Source organism: Monodelphis domestica, chromosome 2, assembly GCF_027887165.1.
Source record: "Monodelphis domestica isolate mMonDom1 chromosome 2, mMonDom1.pri, whole genome shotgun sequence".
NCBI lineage: Eukaryota > Metazoa > Chordata > Mammalia > Didelphimorphia > Didelphidae > Monodelphis > Monodelphis domestica.
The window spans coordinates 478,406,751-478,426,717 of record NC_077228.1 but is presented as its reverse complement, the minus strand read 5'-3'; the positions used below and the strand labels follow the sequence as shown (position 1 = coordinate 478,426,717).

At 60.2% G+C, this 19,967-nt stretch overlaps 1 protein-coding gene across 3 annotated transcripts in view; it reads right to left on the bottom strand.

Annotated features, from left to right (window-relative positions):
* Nucleotides 1–1,126: 1,126 nt before the first annotated feature.
* The window catches only part of CELSR2 (cadherin EGF LAG seven-pass G-type receptor 2), a 56,006-nt gene continuing 37,165 nt past the window's right edge, over nucleotides 1,127–19,967 (bottom strand). The window contains exons 3-34 of one of the 3 annotated variants that reach the window (XM_056819168.1): nucleotides 18,271–18,493; nucleotides 16,660–16,775; nucleotides 16,358–16,446; nucleotides 15,190–15,347; nucleotides 14,691–14,854; nucleotides 14,463–14,588; nucleotides 13,991–14,157; nucleotides 13,483–13,779; nucleotides 13,218–13,392; nucleotides 12,987–13,128; nucleotides 11,876–11,996; nucleotides 11,581–11,764; nucleotides 11,269–11,370; nucleotides 10,501–10,595; nucleotides 9,062–9,271; nucleotides 8,554–8,737; nucleotides 8,137–8,280; nucleotides 7,798–7,978; nucleotides 7,393–7,560; nucleotides 7,122–7,248; nucleotides 6,833–7,033; nucleotides 6,268–6,442; nucleotides 6,025–6,137; nucleotides 5,605–5,684; nucleotides 5,382–5,508; nucleotides 5,121–5,243; nucleotides 4,467–4,594; nucleotides 4,185–4,273; nucleotides 3,874–4,053; nucleotides 3,608–3,784; nucleotides 3,225–3,462; nucleotides 1,127–2,849 (exon numbers count right to left, since the gene is read on the bottom strand). In XM_056819168.1, coding sequence (XP_056675146.1) covers nucleotides 2,822–2,849; nucleotides 3,225–3,462; nucleotides 3,608–3,784; nucleotides 3,874–4,053; nucleotides 4,185–4,273; nucleotides 4,467–4,594; nucleotides 5,121–5,243; nucleotides 5,382–5,508; nucleotides 5,605–5,684; nucleotides 6,025–6,137; nucleotides 6,268–6,442; nucleotides 6,833–7,033; nucleotides 7,122–7,248; nucleotides 7,393–7,560; nucleotides 7,798–7,978; nucleotides 8,137–8,280; nucleotides 8,554–8,737; nucleotides 9,062–9,271; nucleotides 10,501–10,595; nucleotides 11,269–11,370; nucleotides 11,581–11,764; nucleotides 11,876–11,996; nucleotides 12,987–13,128; nucleotides 13,218–13,392; nucleotides 13,483–13,779; nucleotides 13,991–14,157; nucleotides 14,463–14,588; nucleotides 14,691–14,854; nucleotides 15,190–15,347; nucleotides 16,358–16,446; nucleotides 16,660–16,775; nucleotides 18,271–18,493 — 4,832 coding nt within the window. In that variant the 3' untranslated portion in view covers nucleotides 1,127–2,821. The remainder of the gene's footprint in view (nucleotides 2,850–3,224; nucleotides 3,463–3,607; nucleotides 3,785–3,873; nucleotides 4,054–4,184; nucleotides 4,274–4,466; nucleotides 4,595–5,120; nucleotides 5,244–5,381; nucleotides 5,509–5,604; nucleotides 5,685–6,024; nucleotides 6,138–6,267; nucleotides 6,443–6,832; nucleotides 7,034–7,121; nucleotides 7,249–7,392; nucleotides 7,561–7,797; nucleotides 7,979–8,136; nucleotides 8,281–8,553; nucleotides 8,738–9,061; nucleotides 9,272–10,500; nucleotides 10,596–11,268; nucleotides 11,371–11,580; nucleotides 11,765–11,875; nucleotides 11,997–12,986; nucleotides 13,129–13,217; nucleotides 13,393–13,482; nucleotides 13,780–13,990; nucleotides 14,158–14,462; nucleotides 14,589–14,690; nucleotides 14,855–15,189; nucleotides 15,348–16,357; nucleotides 16,447–16,659; nucleotides 16,776–18,270; nucleotides 18,494–19,967) is intronic. The other 2 variants (XM_056819170.1, XM_056819169.1) reach the window with 2 other exon arrangements.

Here is a 19,967-nt window from a genome sequence, read left to right as displayed (position 1 = left end):
CATTGCCTTTCTATCACATAATTTTCATAGAAGTCATTTTATAAACTTTCTTTTATCTCTATTGAAATGCTTGTCGGTGGGGAGAGCACATTCCAATTGTCTCCCTGCTGTGAACCCGGGCTAGTGTGAGGGACAGAGCCGGCACTCAGGCCGGGCACTGCCATTGCCGCCTTCTAGGATCACAGACGGGTCACTTCCCCTACTTCAGTAGGCCTGTTGCTGGTACAAATGAACTCCCACATTTCCTCTGTCCCAGAGAGCTGCGAGAAGAGCACTTTGTAAGCCCAAAAGCAATTGCTTTGCTCCCGTCACCTTTGACAGACCCGGACAAGGCAGGAGGGAGGGATGCCTCCTACTGTCGCTTTGGCCAGTTTCACTGGGGAAATGCCATACTTGGTGCCTGTCGCGCTCTCCCCATGGGCCGGATAGCCTGAGGCCACTGAGGCAGACCCTGCATCTGCTAGATGGGGAGCCGAGCGCAGGACCCACCTCGTTGGCCTTGGGCCCGAGTCATCTTGCCCCACTAGATTTCACCGGGGAGAGCGGTGGTCACATTTCTCTTTGGGAGAGGAAATCCAAATTTTCCTAATGCAGCTCAGACTTGAGCGGTGTGTTCCATCACCACCTCGGGGCTGCCGGGTCCCCCATACGCGTGGCCCTGGGGTGCCACTCTGAACAAGCTCCTTAGGGCCCCTGTGGGGGACCCGTTTCTTGTCTCTCGCCCCGGCTCCTTTGGTGTCCCGATTCACCTACCCTGCTTGGGCATCCTCCCTCCTCTCATTCATTTTCTTCCTCTGAATCTCAGCCCTCGGCTTTGCCCCCCAGATCATACAAACGCTTCTGCCACAGAACTAGGGAATCAGTTAAGAGCTGCGCCGGGCTTCAGGCTCCACCTACTGAACCCCGTCACTATCCCCAACCTCGGCCCTGCCCTGGGCAGAGGAAACATGAGTCAGGCTTACCCCCAGCACTGTGCTCTTTAGCCATGACAATGGGAGTCGAGGGCAGGAATAGTACTGTTGTTAGGCAGCTGTTGGGGGTGCTGGGCCACCCCAAAACTTGTCTGAGCTTTCTCTGTCCACACAGACCAATGCCCCTTCCTTCCAGAAGAAAGAGGCAAAATGGGTCAGGCTGGCAGTGCTCAAACCTGCACAGAACTAGTTTATTAAGTAGAGGGAGAAGGCCAAACAAACCAAAAAAACCTAGAATATTTACAGTGACAATCAAACTGTACAATCCAACAATTAGTAACAAGTCCTAAATCCAGCATCTTTGTGTGTTTTTTAGAAGTCTTCAAGTAGTAAAAGCAGTTGCAGTTTTAACCCTTTGCAGGAACTGGAAGGGGGAGGAGAGGACCGGGAAAGAGACGGGTAATCCAAGGCCATAGGAAGAACCATCCACTAGCCTCACCTCCTGAGTAAGAAATGGAAACTCGCCCAGGCTGGAGTCTCTTCCTAGCCCTCCTGCCCCAGGAGAAAATCGGTGACATCAGATTTGGTCTGTGTGCCTAGGATAAACTGACTCCAGTGAGCGGCAGCCAGCAAGATGACAAGAAGCCGGCTTCTCCCCGAGGGGGCACCTGAGCCCGGACCCCCAAGCCAAAGCCTAGAGAAACACTAAATCCGTGACAGACATCCTCTGGGGCCAGACACGGTCCCATCCCAACACAAAAGGCAAATAAATTAAAAAGAATATATATTATCTCTCTCTTCACAGGAAACGAGGGCACAGTGCAGGGAGGGCAGATGAGGAAAGAATCGGAGAATAGTTCCTGGGACTTGGAAGAAGAGAGGCAATTCCGAGACCCCATCTTGGAGGCCACAGCGGGTGATGGCAGACAAGATGGAGCCAGAGCTGAACAATGGCACATGCCCAGATCGAAGAGCCCTCCTCACCCCAGGGCTGGCCCAGCAGGGCTTCAGGCCTCCCCCAGCCCCTCTCCAGAGCAAAGGCGAGCAATGTAAACGGCCCCTCCCTGGCACGGTTTGGGCAGAAAGAAAAAAGCACTTTTGGGTCAGCAAACTGAGCAGAAATCTTGGTTCTTGAGCACTGCCAGAGGCCTAGAGAAAAGGAAAGGGGCACCATTCCCAGCTGGGGGCACAGACTCCTGGGTCCCTTCCCCTTTTCATTTGTTCATGCAGCATCGGGGGCAGGGAGGCCGGGCCTTCTACACCCCCTCCTCCAAGCAGGGGTCTTCAGTTCCAGAGAGGACACTGCCCGGGGCAATGTGGCGCATCTCTGGTCCCCTTTCCCTCAAACCAGAGCCTTCCCAGGGCTGGCAAGGCAAGCTGTCCCCCGCAGGAAGTGTGTGGCTTTGTCCTTTTCTTTTGGTGATGGCAGAAAGGGGGCAGGGAATTCCCATGCCCACCCCCACCCCCAGGACCTTCCCCTCCTCCCAGAGGCACAGCAGATGGGAAACTGGGGGGAGGTCGGGGAGAATCCCGGGAGGTCCCATCCTCTTGTGGGTAGAATAGAGTCAGTTTTCATCGTATAAAAAATTCATCCCTGAAGACACAAGAGCGTAGATCCTTCCAGTTTTTTTTCTTCCTTTTTTTCCTCTTTTCTGAAAAAACGTTTCCTTGGAACTGCAGCCCCAGAGGTCCAAAGTGTGTTGGGGCCAAGGGAAGATGAAGGGGGTGATTGGCACAAGAGAGGCCGGGGGAGCGGGCAATCCTCCCGGCAATGCCCGGGGGCTCCTCAGATGGATGTCTCGTCACTGCTGTGGGGCAGGAAGAGGGAAGAAAGCACAAGACACCGTATGGGGCATGAGAGGGGCTGTCGAGGGAGGGGAGCCTTGGGCGTGGGGGCCACAGGCCCAGGGTTAATGCAGGAAGTTAAAGAAGAGAAATCTGGAGAAGCAGGAAAGGAAAAGTGACAGAAAGGCAGAGAGCAGGTTAGTGTCAGAGCAGAGAAGGCAGAAGCTTCAAACCAGAGAAGGAAGACAGGAAAGGACCCCAAGCCCTCGCTTCCTCCGCTTCCAGCCTGAAATCTGGATTCCCAACCTCTGGGGCCCAGCCACCCCCCCAACAGCACACCTCTGGGCAGAGATGGAGCATCTCATGCCCAGGGCAACCGAGCAACCCCCAACCACTGCCACTGCCATGGGGTGGGTAACAGGAAGGAGACTTGCCCGGGCCCCGGGGGCCACAAGGGAGGGGGAGGCTTGCCGGGACCCTGGGGCCCAGGAGGGAGGAGGCTTGCCCAGGGCTCAGCCACACACTCACTCTGAGCCTGATGAGTCCTCGTCCACTGTGCCGGCCTTGATGCTCATGGCGATGGGTGTGACCCCATTCAGCTGCTCCTGCAGGGTCTGCCGTGGAGGGGGGCGAGGTGGGAGGGGCCCAGCCCGGCTGCCCTCGCTGGCCGAGGAGCCCCGGGAGGAGCCGGTGCCCGGCTCAGGGGGCAGCCGCAGAAGGTGGCTTTTCTCGCTGATGGTGGGCAGACACTTCTTCTTGAGTATGCCTGGAAAGGAGGGAGGAGGCGGGCCCAGTAAGGGCAGGAGCAGAGGCGGATGCTGCTGAGGGCATCAATAGCCGGGCAAGGGCGGCACCAGCTCAGACTCCGGAGCCCATCCGGATAGAACGCAGCAGGCTGGGGCCCGACTTACCTTTGTGGGGCTGGGCCGTGGGGGGACAGCCAGGCAGGGGGCCCAGCGGCCCGTCTCGAGACACGGCGTCTCCATTTTCCCGGAATCTCTCCTCGGGGCCGCCTCCTCCATTCTCCTTGGTGGCTGCCACAAAGTCGCTGGGCCAGGGGGCCTTCCCCGGGCCTGGGCCACTGTCAGCTGGAGGAAGGAAAATGGGTCATTTCCCCCGAGAGGAGGCTTCTTAGAGCCGTGCCTGCTGCGCCCCCCACCTGCGACTGCCCACCTACCCTTTGGGGTACTATGCAATGGCAGCCTCTCAGCACCAGGCCCCAGCAAGCTGTCCCAGCCGGGCTCCCCGGGGAAAGCCCCGTCCTCTTCCTCCTCGCTGTCTGACGAGTGGGTGGATGCGTAGGAACCGCTCTGGTCATCCTCAAGGGACAGGTCACTGTCTGAGTCCGTGTCAGGGCCTGAGCAGGATGGGAGGAAGGGGGAGGGGTCAGAGGCAGCCTTCCCCACATCTCTGCAGACAAAAGAGCTACATGGGGGGGAGACAATGGGCAACCCCCCAGTGCCCACCGAAGGGCATGCAGGAGCTCACCATGCTGCGGGTCTTGGGCTTCCAGGAATAGGACTCCTGGGTCCCCCAGTGCAGTGGGCCCTTGTCCAGTGTTCAGGCTTGATTCTTCCCTGCGGGGAGACGGGTCCACATCATGGGGGGGATCCACGTCTTTAAGGTGACCAGCTCATTCCTCCCCCCAGCTCTCCGTCAGACCCATCTTCACCAAGCGCTGTAGCCCCAGCACCCCCCACGCCGTCCCAGGGGAGTGCTGAGCTGGCTGGGCCTAGGCCTGCCTCAGTGGCCTCTGCCCCAGGGCCTCACCTGAGCAGGAAGGGAATGTAGCTGGGCTGACTCTTGGCCGAGCGGCTGGCGCTGTGCAGGGAGCCGGCCGAGTCTCCGTAGGGCTGGTAGAGTCGGCCATCCACGTAGGGGCTGGGGCAGTTGTAGGACTGGGGACAGAGACGAAGGTGAGCCACGGTGGAGGCCCTGGGCCGGGGCTCTCCCTGCACCCTCCGGCCCACGTCCCTCTGCTGCCCCAACAACCGTCACGCCTGGCTAAAAGCCAGCCTGGCCCCAGGCGCGGGCGCCCTGCAGGCAGCACGGAAGGAAGGGATGTCTGAGGAGAAGCGAACGCTTGGAAAGGGCCTCGTCCCGCTTCACGGCCCGACAAAGTACCTCACGCCGCCGGGAAGACTTCTCCCAGGCCCTCTCCATTTCAAGTGTTTGCTACTTATTTCAAGGAAGTCCCAGGGCAGGACCCCCGCCCCCACGAGCTCCCTCCACAAGCCACACGTTCCTGGCTCCTCGCACCCTTCCTAGACGCGCACCCTGCCCACTCTGCCTCTGGACACCAGGGAGGAAGAAATCCAACCCAACGTCCGGAAGCATCTGCTGCCTCCCTCCCCATGGCAGTGAGCACACCCTCCCAGGACTTGTGCCCTGCCTCCCCCAGGTCTAGGGCCCCCTCCCCCTCACCGAGGTCAGAGTGGACTTGGTGGTCAGGGCAGGGTCAGGGCTGGGCTTGTGGCTGCAGGCAAACCTCAGTGCCTTCCGGACCTCCCTGCTGAGCACTACATAGGACAGGAAGATGAAGGGGCCCTGGAAGGAGAGGAGGGAGGAAGGGCTGTCCGGGAGTGTGGCAGCCCCAGAGCCCCCCAAGACCACACGCTGTCCCCAAAGCCCGGAGCAGCGCCCCCCGCCCCCCACCCCAGGCCGGCCCTCCGCTGAGGCTCCTACCTGGACGCAGTTGCAGGCTGCAAAGAGATGGTGGAAGAGGAGGGCGTCGCTGTTGACGGAAAGCAGGGCCAGCAGCCACGTGGCACTGAGCAGGAGCAAGACCACGAAGGCCGAGCGCAGACCTGAGCTGAGGAGAGGGGCCCAGCCTGGTGAGCCCGGATAACCTTGGGGGCCCAGCCCAGGGCGCGTGCCCTGCCCCCCGGGGCCACCACCCTCTACTCACACGGTGCCCTTCTTCTCGAAGCCCTGGCGCTGGGCGGCACACGAGGCGCGGGCTGCCAGAAGATACAGGAAGACGCTCATCTGGGGCAGCCGGGGGGGGGGGGAGAGAAGGAGCGTTACCTGGGGCAGAGGAGAGCCCACCCTCCCAAGGGGTCCTGACCATCCTCCCGTCCCTAGCCAGGAAACATTCTCTCCTGCTGGCAGATGGCTCTTGGCTGAGCCCAGGGAGAGCTGGTGAGCAAGGGGGAGTCCCTGTACACTGGGTGCCCCGGCTCTCACGTCGTCTGGGCCTCCTCGATCTTCCCTGTTTGCTTCTAGGCGACTAGAAGCCCCAAAGCCGCCCCCTTCCCACCCTGCCCAGCCAGCTTCCCTCAACACAGAGAACGCCTCCTGCCCAGCCACCCGCCCTCCGAGCTCGCACCGAGACGGCGAAGGCCACAGGGCCGGCGAAGCTCCAGATGAGCGTGTCGTAGATGGACAGCCAGCAGAAGTCGGGGTTCCCGTAGCCCTCAGGGTCCAGTCCCACAGCCAGGCCTAGAGAAAGAGAGGAGGATCAGGGATGGGAGTCCGAGGGGAAGCGCAGCAAGGATCCGGTTATGGCTGACCCTCCCTGGCGCAGGCTCTGCTCGATACCGTCCCCCCGGATCTCCGATGGCCACCGTACCTGTGATGAAGGCGGGCACGCCCCAGCCCAGCATGTAGTAGAAGCGCATGGGGCCCGTGTTGACGTCCCGCACCTCGGTGAGCGCCCGGTACAAGTGCAGCGCCTCCAGCAGAGCCCAGGAGAAGGCGCACAGGTACAGGAAGTGCAGCAGGATGGCGATGACCGTGCAGGCAAACTGTGGGAGGGGGCACAGGCGAGGGCTCAGTGGCCTGAGCCCCCCGCCAGAGGCTGGCCCCGCGCCTTCCCTGAAGCCACGGGGGAGGGAAGGGGCTCTGGAGTCCAAGAACTCGGGGGAAAGCTGCGTCTTCATTTATTTACATCAGGGGGCACTCGGTGGTTTACTGGTCACACCATCCAGAGAAGGGCCACGGCCCACAGAAGAGGAGGGTCTGGGTACAAGTGGGAGATGGGGCAGGGCAATGGCAGAGGGCTTCCAGAGGGAGTTTAGGGGGTAACACAGTCACAGGGGGGGCAGGGAGTTGGGGGGAGCTCCCCAAGGGAGGGGCCATGAGGGTACAAGGCCTGGCCAGAGCCGGGGGAGGCAGAGAAGGCAGGAGATGCTTACCGGCAGGTCAGCCTGATTGATCCCCAGCAGGAAGACGAGCTGGGCCAGGCCAAGCGCCGCCACCAGGTTCCTGCGGATGCCATGCTGGTTGGAGCGCAGGGCCCGCAGGGAGGCGAGGAAGAGGAAGGTGAGGAGCAGGGCAGCCAGCGTCACGCCCAAGGCTGCATAGGTCACCGTCTTCAGGGGCAGGATCTCCCCATTCTGTGGGTGGGGGCACACGAGGCGTTCGTCTCTCCGGGGGTCCCCCTCACCCCAGTCCTATCGCTTCCGCCCTCCTCCCGGGACCTACCTCCCGGCGGGACACGTCCATGAGCACCGCAAAGCTGGTCATGTGGTTACACTGGCAGCTGACGTGGCTCTCGTTCCGGAAGACCACCTCGCAGCCTCGGGCTGACCAGCCGCCCGTCCCGCTCACTCTGGGGGAGGAAGCAGGGCAGGAGGGCATCAGCAAGGCAGGGAGCGGGGGTGGGGGTCCACCCGGCCCATGGTGCTCTAAGGGAAGGGAAGGAGGGGCCCAGGGGAGCATCCAGGCTCCGCGTCCCACCCTGGACCCAACTCACAGAATAGAGTGATTCCAGAAGACGCAGATGGGCTTAGAGCGCTCCTCGGTCTCCAGCAGCCGGAACTGCACGGTGACGGGCTTGTCCAGAGCCCGAGGCAGCTGATCCTCGTCGTCGTGGACGCTGATGCTCACCACTGGCGTGTTGATGACGGGGCGTTTGGGGACCCTGGCAGGGAGGAAGGAGGCGGCCCCCAGGGCCACGCAGGACATACACTAACTCGCCATCCCTTCCCTCCCCTGCGCACGCTCTAACGGGGACCCGAGGCAGGCCATCCGTCGGCTCTCCCTCCTGAGCCTCCTGCACCACCCAGAACCCCAGTGAGAAGGGTGGCCCCCCCGGCCCCCCCCCGTTCTAGGGCATCAGAGCCCGAGGGTGAGGAATGGGGGCAGCGCCCAGGCTCACCGGAGACTGCGCTTGTCAGGGTCATAGTTGTGGGGCAGCAGCCCGGCCAGGGTGCGATAGATGATGACGCTGGCCACGGCCTGGCCCTGGCTCAGCTCTGGGTGTCTCCTCTGCCGCCGCCCCAGCTCCTCTTGCTCCCGGGCCTCACCCGGCACCACCGGCCCACCTGCCGGAGGATGGTCTAAGGAGGAGAAGCGAGGCTCTGAGCACAAAGGCCTCCCCCCATATTCTGCAGCCCAGACAAATCCCTCCCACAAACCCCCTCTCCCCAACCCCCGATGCCATCTGCCTGTGAATCTGTTCCTCTGCACCTGGAAGCTCGCCCCCCACCACGCAAACCTTGACTCTCTGTTGGCTTAAAAACAGATTCAGGGAGGATGACAGTTGTCTCGAGATCAGGGGGCCGCTCCCCCCGAAGCGCCTCATAGTGCGGCAGCTTGGCCCCAGCAAAGTTCCCCTTGTCCAGGCGCACAACGGAGATGACTAGGGGAAGAGGAGGACACGATAGGTCAGTTCAGTATAGTCTAAGGGGCAAACTAGAACCCCCAAATGCCCTTATTGAAGGTGGAACTTGTGAGTTTCCCAGAAGTACCCTGGACTACCTGGGACACCCTTTCCAACTGCCTTGCCCCCACCTTCCTGGTCCCACCCCAACCTATTGGGCCATTATGTTCAATTACTGAATAGGCCAGCCTCATTCTCCCTATCCCCACCCCCACCCTCTGCCACCCAACACCCACAGGATTCTGTCCTGACCAATGTTGGGCGTGATGATGGTGAATGGGCTCAGGTACGTGTGGCGCATGTTCTGGGCCAGGGCGCTGGCATAGGCCTCGTAGTGGTGCAGCAACCAGGCCGTGCCGCCCTCCGTCTGCTGAATCAGTTCCCAGTGACGCTTGTTGCCAACATCGAGAAGGGAACTGCCAACCCTCAACAGATTCTGTGAGACAGAGTTGCAGAAGGGAACAAGATCAATCTGTGGAGACCCGGCTCTCCTCACCCCCTCCCCAGCAGGGCAGCGGGCACTCCCGCCACCCACTCTTCTCCCCTTCATCCAGGCTCCAGGTCATCTCCTCTGGGAGTCTTTCCTCCTTTGTCGCTAACCCAGCTATCCACCGTGAGCCCCAGTGACGCGTCTTCCATCCTGTTTGCTCTGACCAGACCAGGGCCTGGGCCTGGGCCCTGCTCCCCACTCCCCGCCCACCATGCCTCTCCTGATGCACAGCAGCCTGGCCCGTCCCCGAGGTTACTCCCCTGTGCCCACCTCGGTGAAGTGCACATCCTGGGTGGCAGCCAGCCCGAAGCCCCTCTGGACGCTCTCGTGGGCCAGCAGTTTGGTGGCCAGTTGGTAGGCCACTTTGACATCACTGCCAAAGTAGCCAGCGGTGTGCTGGGTGGCATTCCGGAGCAGCACTGCCAAGCGCTGGGAGCGCCCGGCGTCTAAGCCCGACTCGTTCCTCTGTAGTCGTTCAGCCTGGGGACATGGGCACAGGGGGAGGGGAGTGCGACAAGGTGGGGAATGAGATGAGGAACCTTCACAGGGCTCAGTTCCCCTGCCCAAGCTCCCAGCCCCAGGTGCTGCGGGCCTTGTCCAGGGCCCCAGCGCCAGGGGCACAGCAGGACTTGAAGCCGGCCTGCCCGCACTCCCAATACCCCGTGGGTCGTGTGGGGACCCAGCCGTTGGGACAAGCAGGACCAGTTCCCCTTCCTTCTCCCTGTGAAGTAAAAGGGGGTGGATGGGGAGCCGTGTGTCCCACGTCCACGAGTTAACAAGGGGAGGAGAAACATCAGAAATCCCAGTCAAACCACCCCACGCCCATGGGCCTGGCAAAGCTGCCCTAAGGGGGAATGCCCGGTGCTGGACGGGCTATGAGAGAGCAGGTGGTCCCGGGTGCCCTTTGGTGGAGCTGTGGCCTGGCCTGGCCTTCTGAAAGCCAGCTGTGAACTATGTCCAAAGAGCTCTGAAACGGGGCATGCCCTGTGGCCCAGGGACCCGCTCCTCAATCCAGGCCTCAAGAGGAAGCGGGCCGGGCACACAAATATTTGTAGCAGCAAAGAAGCAGCGCCTGAAAAAGAGGTGAGCATCCCCGGGGCAGTGGCCGGCCGAGTTAAGGCCTTGGATGCCCTGGAACGGGCTCTAAGAAACGAGGAAGACTCGTGGGAAGACGTCTATGGACTGATGCATGGCGAAGGGAGCAGAAGCAGAACCATTTATAGAAAAACGGTAACCAGCCCGCCCAGCCCTCTGTCCGCCGGGCCATCTAGCTGCCGCTAGTCCCATCTGGCGGGGAATTTGTTTTGCTTTACTAAATATATTTGCTTTTTTTTTTCTTTCTCGCTTTGGGAGGTGAAAGGGAAGTGGAAGGGAGTCCATTTAGAAATGAGATTTAAAAAGTCATTACAAGCGCTGTGACCTATACATTTTGCTTCCCAGATAGCATGACTTCTGGAGCTAGTGGCCAGGAAACAATGGCTGCTGAGAAAGGGTGTCCCTGTGGCCATCGCCCTCCGAGGCCCTCAGAGGTCGCCTGTCCAACCCTCTTGTCTTAAAGCCCAGGACTCCAGGGAGGCCCTGGGCCTGGGAAGGTTGCGGCTCGCCCGTCAGAAGAGACATGCCAAGGTCCATCTGCCCCCTAGACGCCCCCCTCTCCCTGGTGAGGGCCAGGAGGGCAGGAATGCAGCGCAGGGAAGCGAGCCACTTACAAAGCCCTTCAGCTCCGAGAAGGTGACTGAAGTACAGTTGAAGAGGTCAGGGGGCAGCCATCCTCGGTGCTCGTCACAGTGCCGCACTGCTGTCCCTGATGGGGGGCAGAAGGAAGGAGGAGGGTGCTCCCCTGAGACCCAGGCCCAGCTGGGGCTCCTGGCTTTGGACGTTCCTGGCCCCCGTGCCATCCCATGGCCAAGCCCTCCCCTCTATCAAATCAAAGCCCTTTCAAGGTCAGGTATGGGGTGGTGGTCAGCATGCTGGGGGACCGGGGGGGAAACCTGGGTTCGAATTCTGCCTCTGACACTGGATGAGGCTAGGCCAGTCAGGCAATGCCCAAAGCCTGGGGAAATGGGGATTTGCCCCAGGGCAGCCCCCAGAGCTCTCATCTGGAAGTTCCTGCCACTGAGGAAATCCCAGTTCCTTCCAGAAAGAACAAGCCCTTAGTACATAAACTCGCATTTCCCTCCCGGTTGTGGACAGGGCCAAGCCCAGGCCTGCGAATTCCCTAGAACAGGAGCGTGCCAGGGAGGGCTGCCTCTCCCTGGGTGGGCACCTGCGGCACTGAGATGTTACGGGGCTTGTCCTGAAGCCATGCCTCACAGGAGGCAGAATTAAGAGCCTGCGGCCACAGGAACCTTCCTGCCCCAGCCTCACCTACGGGGTGAAGGGGACGGCGGGGGGCAAGCCCTGAACTGGGGCATGAAGGCTCCTCCCAGCACAGCAGGGCACGAGGGCGGGTGGCGTCCCCGGGCAGGAAAACCTACCAAAGGAGCCCTTGGGGCAGGGTGCTGCGGCAGGCAGCCCAAATCGGGTCCGAGGCCACCAGATGCCAGCTTCGATGGCTCTCGGGCAGCTGTCATAATTCACTGTAATGGGAGAGAGGATTACTGGGGGGGGTCGGGGCAGGGCACAGGCCGGCTTCCTCGGCGGTGAGCTCCTCCCTCTTTTCCAGGGAAGGGCTGGAGGGCCCTGGCTTATGCCTGTCCAGAAGCCCTGGAAGCTGGGGGGTGGGGGGGGTGCATAGCCCAGCTTGCTGAGCTCCCGGCACCCCTCCCGGGGGGAACCCGCATACTCACCTTCGCAGCCGTTGGCCGTCACCTCAGCAAAGGGGTTGTCGCAGCGGTCACACTGGCGCCCGATGACGCCCGGCTTGCAAGGGCACTGACCGTCCTCCGGATCGCAGACGCGGGACAGAGAACCCGTGGGGTAACAGTCACACAGGAGGCAAGCGGGGCTGCCCAGGGGCCGATAGTGATTCTCCTAATGGGAGGGGGCAGAGGAAAGGGAGAGGATGAGGGGAGCGGAGGGCCGACCCACTCCCTTCCCTTCCCACCCTGATGCTTCTCCCGGGGGAGGGGGAGGGGGGCAGACCTTGCAACGGCATTCTCCGCTGGTCTTGTTACAGTCGGGGTCGAAGCCTTGGCTGACGTCACAGTTGCACGGGCCACACATGGGATGTCCCCACCAGCCTCGAGGGCACGGCTGGTCAATCCTGCAGGGAAGGGGCCCCTGCGTGTAAGTGGCCACATCCCACTGTGCACACTGGCAGGGCACCGGGATGACCCAGATTCAGATCCTGCCTGATATGTTCCAGCTGGTGTGACCCGGGGCAAGTCCTTCCCTGCTGCCTCCTCCCAGGCCCCCCATGACCGAGAACGAGAGCCCAGGGAAATAGTATTCAATCCAGGAGGTCTCCAATGCCTCTCCCTTGGCCCCCCGAGCTCAGCTCTACTAGACTGGCCTCCCGGCTGGCCTCGGGGATTAGACTACACCGAGGTGGGCCCCCTCAGCCTGCCGAGGCTCCCCCTGGAGCCCTCTTCACCCCTCCACACCCCGGTCCCTCGCTCGCCTTCTCGCTGCTCCTCACTCACAGCCTGCATCTCTGACTCGGGGTCCCAGGCTCACGCAGGGCCCGGCCTGTCCCCCAGACGCCGGGATGAGGCCATTCCTCAGGCCCCCAGCCGCTGAGCACCTCCAGCAGGCGGCATCTAACACTCTGGGGTCTAACACTTACGACCCTCATCTCACAGAAGGGACTCGTGCAGAGTCACCGCTTCTGAGTGCTGACGCGGGTTTCGAACTTGGGTCTTCCTGACTCCAAGCTGAGTATCCTCCCCAAGATGCCAACCCACCCAAGGCAGGGCCTCGTTTTTATTTCTTTATCCGTGGCACAAGCGGACGCGTCTCCACCTGGTGTCACTGGCATCAGGGATTCCTGATGAAGAAACTCGCTCTTGGCAGGGCAGACCCATATCGGATCTGCAGCTGGTCTGAGAGGTGCACCAAGGCTCGGGCTGCTTCTCCCTCGGCTACACGGGGAGGCCAGTGCCTGGCACACAGTCGGCGAGGAACAAGCGCGTCCCCTGAGAGCAGGGGTGCTTCCTGCCTCCGCGTGGCCCCTCCAACAGGCTGGGCGTCGGGGCCTCTGCAAAGGCTAGAAACCCCCTCCATGACCTCCCGGCCTTCCCGCGGCCCCACCCACCTGGTCTCACAGTAGGGCCCAAAGTAGTTGTGGGGACACTCGCAGGTGTAGCCGTGAGGCGCGCTGGGCTTCCGGGTACACACGGACTGGTGCTCGCAGGGGTTCAGGGTACAGACGTTGGCACAGCTATCGCCGTAGTAACCTGAGGGCACAGACCCGGCTATCAGGGCCCCGGGCCGCGGCCTCGCTTGTGGGCCGGGCCCGGCCTCCCCGCCCGCTCCCCACCCGTACCGGGATCGCAGCTGCAGGAGTAGCTGTCCCAGTCGTCGCTGCAGTAGCTGTTCGGCGGGCAGGGGCTCGAGTCACAGGGATCCGGGAGGCTGCAGCCCTGTTCCACGTTGGCGCGCTCCGCTCTGCTGGGGTCCAGGCTGCTGGCACCATCCGCGGCCTCCCCCACTCTCACGCCCTGTGGGGGGCGGCGCCGAGATGATGCGGGGCCGCTTGGCACAGGAAGGCCGCCGCCGCCGCCATCGCCGTCGCCCTCCCCGGCGCTCACCTGCATGCAGCCCCGGAAGCCCTGGGCCACGGTCCCGCCAGGTCCCGCTACGGCGCCCACCGTGACGTTGGTGAGGTGCAGCCCGTGCAGCCTGGGGCCCAGGTTGCCCTCTGCCTGCTGCCGCCCGTAGTCGAAGGACAGGACGGCGTGGCCGGGCTCTCGGGCTCCTCCGCTGACTCCAAGCACGAGCTGCACGTGGTGCCAGTCGCCGTCATTGGCCCTGCCCGGCTCCAGCCGAAGAGAGGACGTCTGCACCCCGGTGCCTTCCACGCTCAGCATCACGTGGCCCTCCGTCATCTGCAGAGAGCGAGCGGGCGTCAGGCGGCCGCTTCCATCCACCTGCCTTCCAAGCGCCCCCCAGCCCCGTCCACCTCGGCGAGGGCAGTGTTTTAATCCATGTGCCCAGCAGGTGGCGCTGGTCGTCCATCCCCAAGAAGACAGGGGCCTTCCTAGGCCTCCACCCCGCTTCTAAGCGAAGCCGCATCCCAGCGTCCAGCCCAACGCCCACCTGCAGGGTGATGGTGCTGTGCCCTCTGGTGATCCCCTGCAGGAGGACGCCATCCGCCTGGCGGGTACGGAACATGAGGCTGAGGTGCCAGGACTGGGTAATGGGAAGGGCCAAGCCGTGCCAGGCCATTAGGCTCCTACCCAGGAAGCGCTGAGGATTCGCCATCTCTGGAGGAGTCCAGGAAATGGGACGATGGGTGGAGAATTTGGGGAAGAAACGGTGAAGGAATCAGGGGAACTTTTCTGCCCGGGGAGGGGGCTGTAGGGCCAGCCTTTCTCCCCACGAGCCTCCCCACCACACCCTCAGCGCCAAGCTCAGACCCGCAGTCTGACTAGGCCCATTGTCTCCTCACCGCCCACCCCAGGGCAGCTTCGCCCAGGCAAGCTCTTCCACCCACAGGCAGACTCGACTGTCTCCGAGACTCCGGGGCTCCCGAGCCTGCCCTGTGCTCAGCCCAAACGTGCCGGCTTACCCTGGGCACAACTCTTGCCCCCATAGCCCAGGGGGCACTCGCAGCTGAACGTGTCCCACTGATTGACGCAGGTGCCCCCATTGTGGCAGGTGTTGCTGTCACATACATTCTTCTTGGCTGGGCACCCTGGAAGAGGGAGAGAGGCCCAGAGTGGGGCTGGTGCCTGGGCACAGCCTGGCAGAGCTGTGCCAAGGAAGAGTCCTCCCTGCCGCAGCCTCCCCCTCCTACCAGGCACAGTGCCATTGTTGGCAATGAAGTCAGCCATGTCCACGCGCCGGCTATCCACCTGCAGGTTTCGCATACAGCCCACAAAGTGGCGGGTGCGGATGGGAAAACTCTCAGGCAGGTCAGGGACGCCTCCCAGCAGCAGGGGGCCTGTCAGATCCAGGGACCTGATCCAGACATCACAGAAGGGAAGAAGTAAAGGGCAGAGGCAGCAGACTTTTGAATCCTTTCCCCCACCCTTCCCAAGTCCTGACTGCTGGCTGGTCTGAGCCCAGGCTCCCGAAAGGGCGATGGGCAGACCCTGGGCACGGCTGGGGGCAGGGGAGCACAGTAGGAAGATGGTCTGACCTGTGCCCAGGTCCCTCTCACTCCTCTGCCATCCCCTAACCTCAGCTCTCTCTCCCTGCCCATGTTGTCCCCCAGCATTTGACAAGGCGGGCATGGAAGAGGAAAGAGGGGAAGAATGCCCGGTGCCCAGCCTCTGACCCCCACCCCCTCTCACTTTTTGCTGCCAGCCTGGGTGCCCTGGGCAGCACACGAATAATTTCCCAGGACGGCTCCAAAGCGCAGTGCCACGCCGGGATCACAATCATCCACCGTAACCACGGCCACTTTCAGTTCAGAGGGACCCTGTGGGAGTCCAGAGCGCCCCAGCAGAGGCTGTGGAGGAGATGGAAGAGAAGGGGTCAAGCTGGGGCAGGGGCACAGGTACCCCAAAACGCAGGCATGCTCCATCCCTCCATCCCTTCACTGCGTCCTCCCTCTAGCACCATCTAGGGGACACTGAGGGTGATCAGGATGGAGGTGGAAGGTGACAGGCTCAGAACTAACCCTCTGACAGCAGGTGAAGGTGGGGAGGGGAAGGAGGTGGGGGTGCAGAAGAGAGCCAGAAGGAAGGAGGGAGGGAGAGAGGGAGGGAGGGAAGGGGAGAGAGAGAGAGAGAGAGAGAGAGAGAGAGAGAGAGAGAGAGAGAGAGAGAGAGAGAGAGAGAGAGAGAGAGAGAGAGAGAGAGAGAGAGGGAGGGAGGAAGGGAGGGAGGAAGGGAGGGAGGGAGGGAAGGGGAGAGAGAGAGAGAGAGAGAGAGAGAGAGAGAGAGAGAGAGAGAGAGAGAGAGGGAGGGAAGGGAAGGGAAGGGAAGGGAAGGGAAGGAAGGGAAGGGAAGGGAAGGGAAGGGAAGGGAAGGGAAGGGAAGAAGGGAAGAAGGAAAGAAGGAAGGAAGGAAGGAAGGAAGGAAGGAAGGAAGGAAGGAAGGAAGGAAGGAAGGAAGGAAGGAAGGAAGGAAGGAAGGAAGGAAGGAAGGAAGGAAGGTTAGTAAGTTAGCTGCCTGGAGCAGTTGAGGAGTAATGGGACTTTCCCAGGGTCACTCAGCAGGTCTATGAAAGGCTCAGACACTGAGCACAGCTCCCTGGCCTTGGCAGCCTGAATTGTCGTCCCTCTGTCTCAATGGTTGGCCAAAAGCTCTAACCATTAAACAAGGAACTGAAATCCGCCTCCCTGACATGGCTACCTAGCTATGGGTCATTTTTGCCTTCTGGAGCCAAGCAGAACAAATCAGAGCTCCTTCCCCATGACGACCCTTCACATCTCTGAGGACGATCATATTCCCCTTGAGGCTTCTCTGCCTTGTTCAGCAGGAGTCCTTGCCCTGGGACAGCGCCCACAAGCCTCACCTTATTGTAGTACTGCAGTTGGACGGTGTGCCACTGGCCATCACTGACCCCTCCGGGGATGAATGGGGACACGGTGGTCGTTGATTCCCCTGAGAAAAGGAATGCCCAGTGAAGCGGGCCCTGAGGAGAGGGCTCAGGCATGCTGGTGAAGGGGAGGAGCACTTTGGGGCGGCACGCTGTCCTCAGAGAGGGAAGCAGGGCCAAGCCTGAGCAAGGCCAGCATTGAAAGCATGGGCACGGGGAGACAAGAAGGACATTCAGACTGAGGTGGAGGAGGGCTGGGTGGGGGCGAGGGGGCACACCTGCAGAGAAAGTGAGCTGGACTTGTTCCTGAATCACTTCAAGGGCCACAAAGTCGTGCTTTTCATTGAAGCGCCCATTGTACAGAAGAAGCCCGTCCCTCTCCTTTGTGGCAAACCTGCTTGTGGGATGCAGAGAGGGATCAGAAACACGCAGAAGGTAGTAGCTATGCATCAGGTGGACTGGAGTGAGAGTGGGCAAGCCTGCCAGAGCTGTCAGGCTGAGAACTGTGGGAGAAGAGCTATGGGGACGGGGTGGGTGCGGGGAGCCAGGAGGCGCCCCCCGTCCCTCATGAAGGGCCTCCCTTCTTCCAAGGACTGCCGGGGAGAGACAACAAGCACAAGTAGGTTTATGATGAACTTCCACTAGGTGGGAACACGAGACTTGGGTTCTGGGCTTTGCTCTACCAATGACTTGTTTGACCACCACAGCAGGAGGGTCCAGCTTCACCCCACTGACCTCCCTGAGAGAGCTGGTGTGAGGATCATGTGTGATCACTGATGGGAAACTAATGGGAGAATGACCATCCCTAGCGCTCTAGGACAGAACCAAGGGAAGTGACCGCTCAACATCTGGGGGCCAAACCAAGAAATACTTTTAGTATTACTTCTTATAAATGCTTTTATGTGTCAAGATAGGTATGAGAGCAATGCACATGAAAAGCCACGCACTGCAACGGAGGGCTGGCCTGAAGGCCCTCCTCTGACCCTTCTTGACCACCTGACCCTGAGAAGTCACACCCTCAGGGCTCTAGGCACTTCTCCAGGATAACTGGAGAGTTGTAGAGGGGGTATCCTCACCCAGGAATTTTCCAGATCAATGAAATTACAAGCCCCACCTTCTTATTCTTATAAACATATAAGTTTCTCCCCCTTTAAACCCTTACCTTCCATCTTCTAGAATCAAGTAGAGTGGTAAGGACTAGGCAGTGGGGGTTAAGTGACTTGCCCAGGGTCACACAGCTGAGAAGTGTATGGGGACATATTTGAACCCAGGACTTCCTATCTCTTGGCCTGGCTCTCTCAATCTACTGAGACACCCCAGGGCTCCCCAATTAGAATATAAGCTTTTAATGTGCCCAACGTCCTCTCTTCATAGCACACAGTTATTCTGTGGTAAGTCGAGATTCATGTGTTACAGGAAAGGGTCACTGTCGATGATGGAAAGCGATAACAACAGCTCACATTCCAAACAGCATCATAAAGTTTCCAAAGTGCTTTATGTAGATTATCTCACGTCCTCCCAAGAGTCTTTGAGAAAGAGATGCCGTTATTATCTCCATTTTACAGTTGATGAGATCGGGGCTAAGAGAGGTGAAGTAAATGACTTGCCCAGGGTCAGACAGCCACTTAACATCAGAAATGGGATTTGAACGTAGGTCTTCTGGGCTCCGAGCCCATCATCCTCTCCATATATCATACTGCCTCTTAGAAATCCACTTTAAACTTATGGATGAGGACGAGGGGAAGTTGTGCCATTTCCCAACGACGCTGTCTGGGGTCTAGGAGCTTCTGATTTAGACTCTGCCCCCAGCATCTCTCCCAGCCCCCCCAATCCCTCTTCTCTGAGGCCGCTCCCTCCCCGATCGGCACCCTCTCCCTCGCGTCACTCACGTAAGGGCCAAGGTGAAATGGAAGCGCTGCCGAAGACCTCGGAGGGTGAGGAAGGATCGAGCTGGGAAGCTGCGCGTGGTCACTTGGCAGTAAGGCTTCTCATAGTCACCTGATGGGCAGTCGCACTTGAAGCCCCCGACCAGCAAGTTGACACAGGTGCCTCCATTCTTGCAGACTCCAGGGGCGCATCGGCCCGAACGGGCGCTCACCTCACAGTGCTCCCCTGGGACAACAGGAGAGGTGGGGATGAGCAGCCCCCTCAGCGCCAGGGTGCTGCCATCCAAGACCCGAGGTACCCAAAAGGATGCAGGGGCCTCACGGCTCCCAACATCCTCCTTCCCCAAACCCCATGTCCTAAACCCCACTGGATTCCCAACGCTCCCGGGTTATTCTATCCCCCACATTGTCACACCCCCAGGCCCCTACCTGGATGCAGCACTAGCCTGTCCCTGACCCAATCCTCAACCTTACAGACGCATTCCCAAATCCCGATGCCCTCACCCCCCTCTCCCTAACCCTCATCACACGCTAAACCAATCCTGCGTCCGCCATGCCCTGTGGCAGCCCTGATCGGCCATGTCCGATCGGTCCAGCCAGTGACCAAATCTGACCATTCTCTGTCTAGCAGCTCCTGAATCTGCAACCATCTCTCTGGCCACAGGCGCAATTCAGGCTCTCAGGACTACAATCATTCCCTAACAGGTATCCGGTTCAATTCAACATTTGTTAGCACGTAGTAAGTGACGGTCACTGAAGACTGAGCAGAAAGCGACGCTGGCCTCGCAGAGCTTAGAAGAGAAGCGAGCCGAATGCGGTGGCGGGATCCGGCGTGGCCAGACCAGTAAGGACTCGAGTGCAGGCTTCCATCGCCTCTTCCCTGGGCCACCTTCTCGCCGGTCCCATCCTCGGTCCAGCTACCCCAGCATTGCTCCTGGCCACATCACCGCCTGCTGACGGAACTGCAGGGGCTCCCCGGGCCTCCAGACGGTGTCTGGCGCTGAATGACGTCCCTTCACGTTCTGGTCCCTTCTACATCTGGACCATCCTCTCCTTGCCTCCCCAACGTGATCGGCACCCTCTGAGATCACCCCCCATTCGTGCATCGAACATCCAAAGTGCTTGGCACGTTTCATGTGGGCTCTCCTGTTCAACCAAGTCTGGTGACTCAAAGCTAGTCAGAATGGCTAGCACAGCAGATGGCAGAGCCGGGGTGGAAACAAGATCTAACAGACTAGAACGCTGGGCCAAATCTAAAAAGGATGAACCCAGCATTCCATTGGTACAGGGAGCTCAGCAGGGAGAAAACTCCCTCTGCCATACTTGTCTGCAACTTTCAGTGTGAGAGAGCTGCCTAGAGGAAAGCTATTTCACGGGAAGTCCAAACACCACCGCAGGGCTAAAGCAGATTAAATCGTAATTGGGAGGGCAGCTAAGTGGATAGTGTCAGGTCTAGAGTTGAGAGGTCCTGGGTTCAAATCTGGCCTCAAACACTTGCCAGCTGTGTAACTGGGCAAGTCACTTAACCCCAATTGCCTAGCCCTCCCTGCTCTCTGCTTTCTAAGTCTTGGAACCCATACTTGTATTGACTCTAAGATAGAAAGTAAAGAGTTTTACAATTAAAAAAAAAAAAAACCAATAACTGGAACATAACAAAATAGTAACACCAAATAAGACAGATAATATCATGTGGTTTTCTA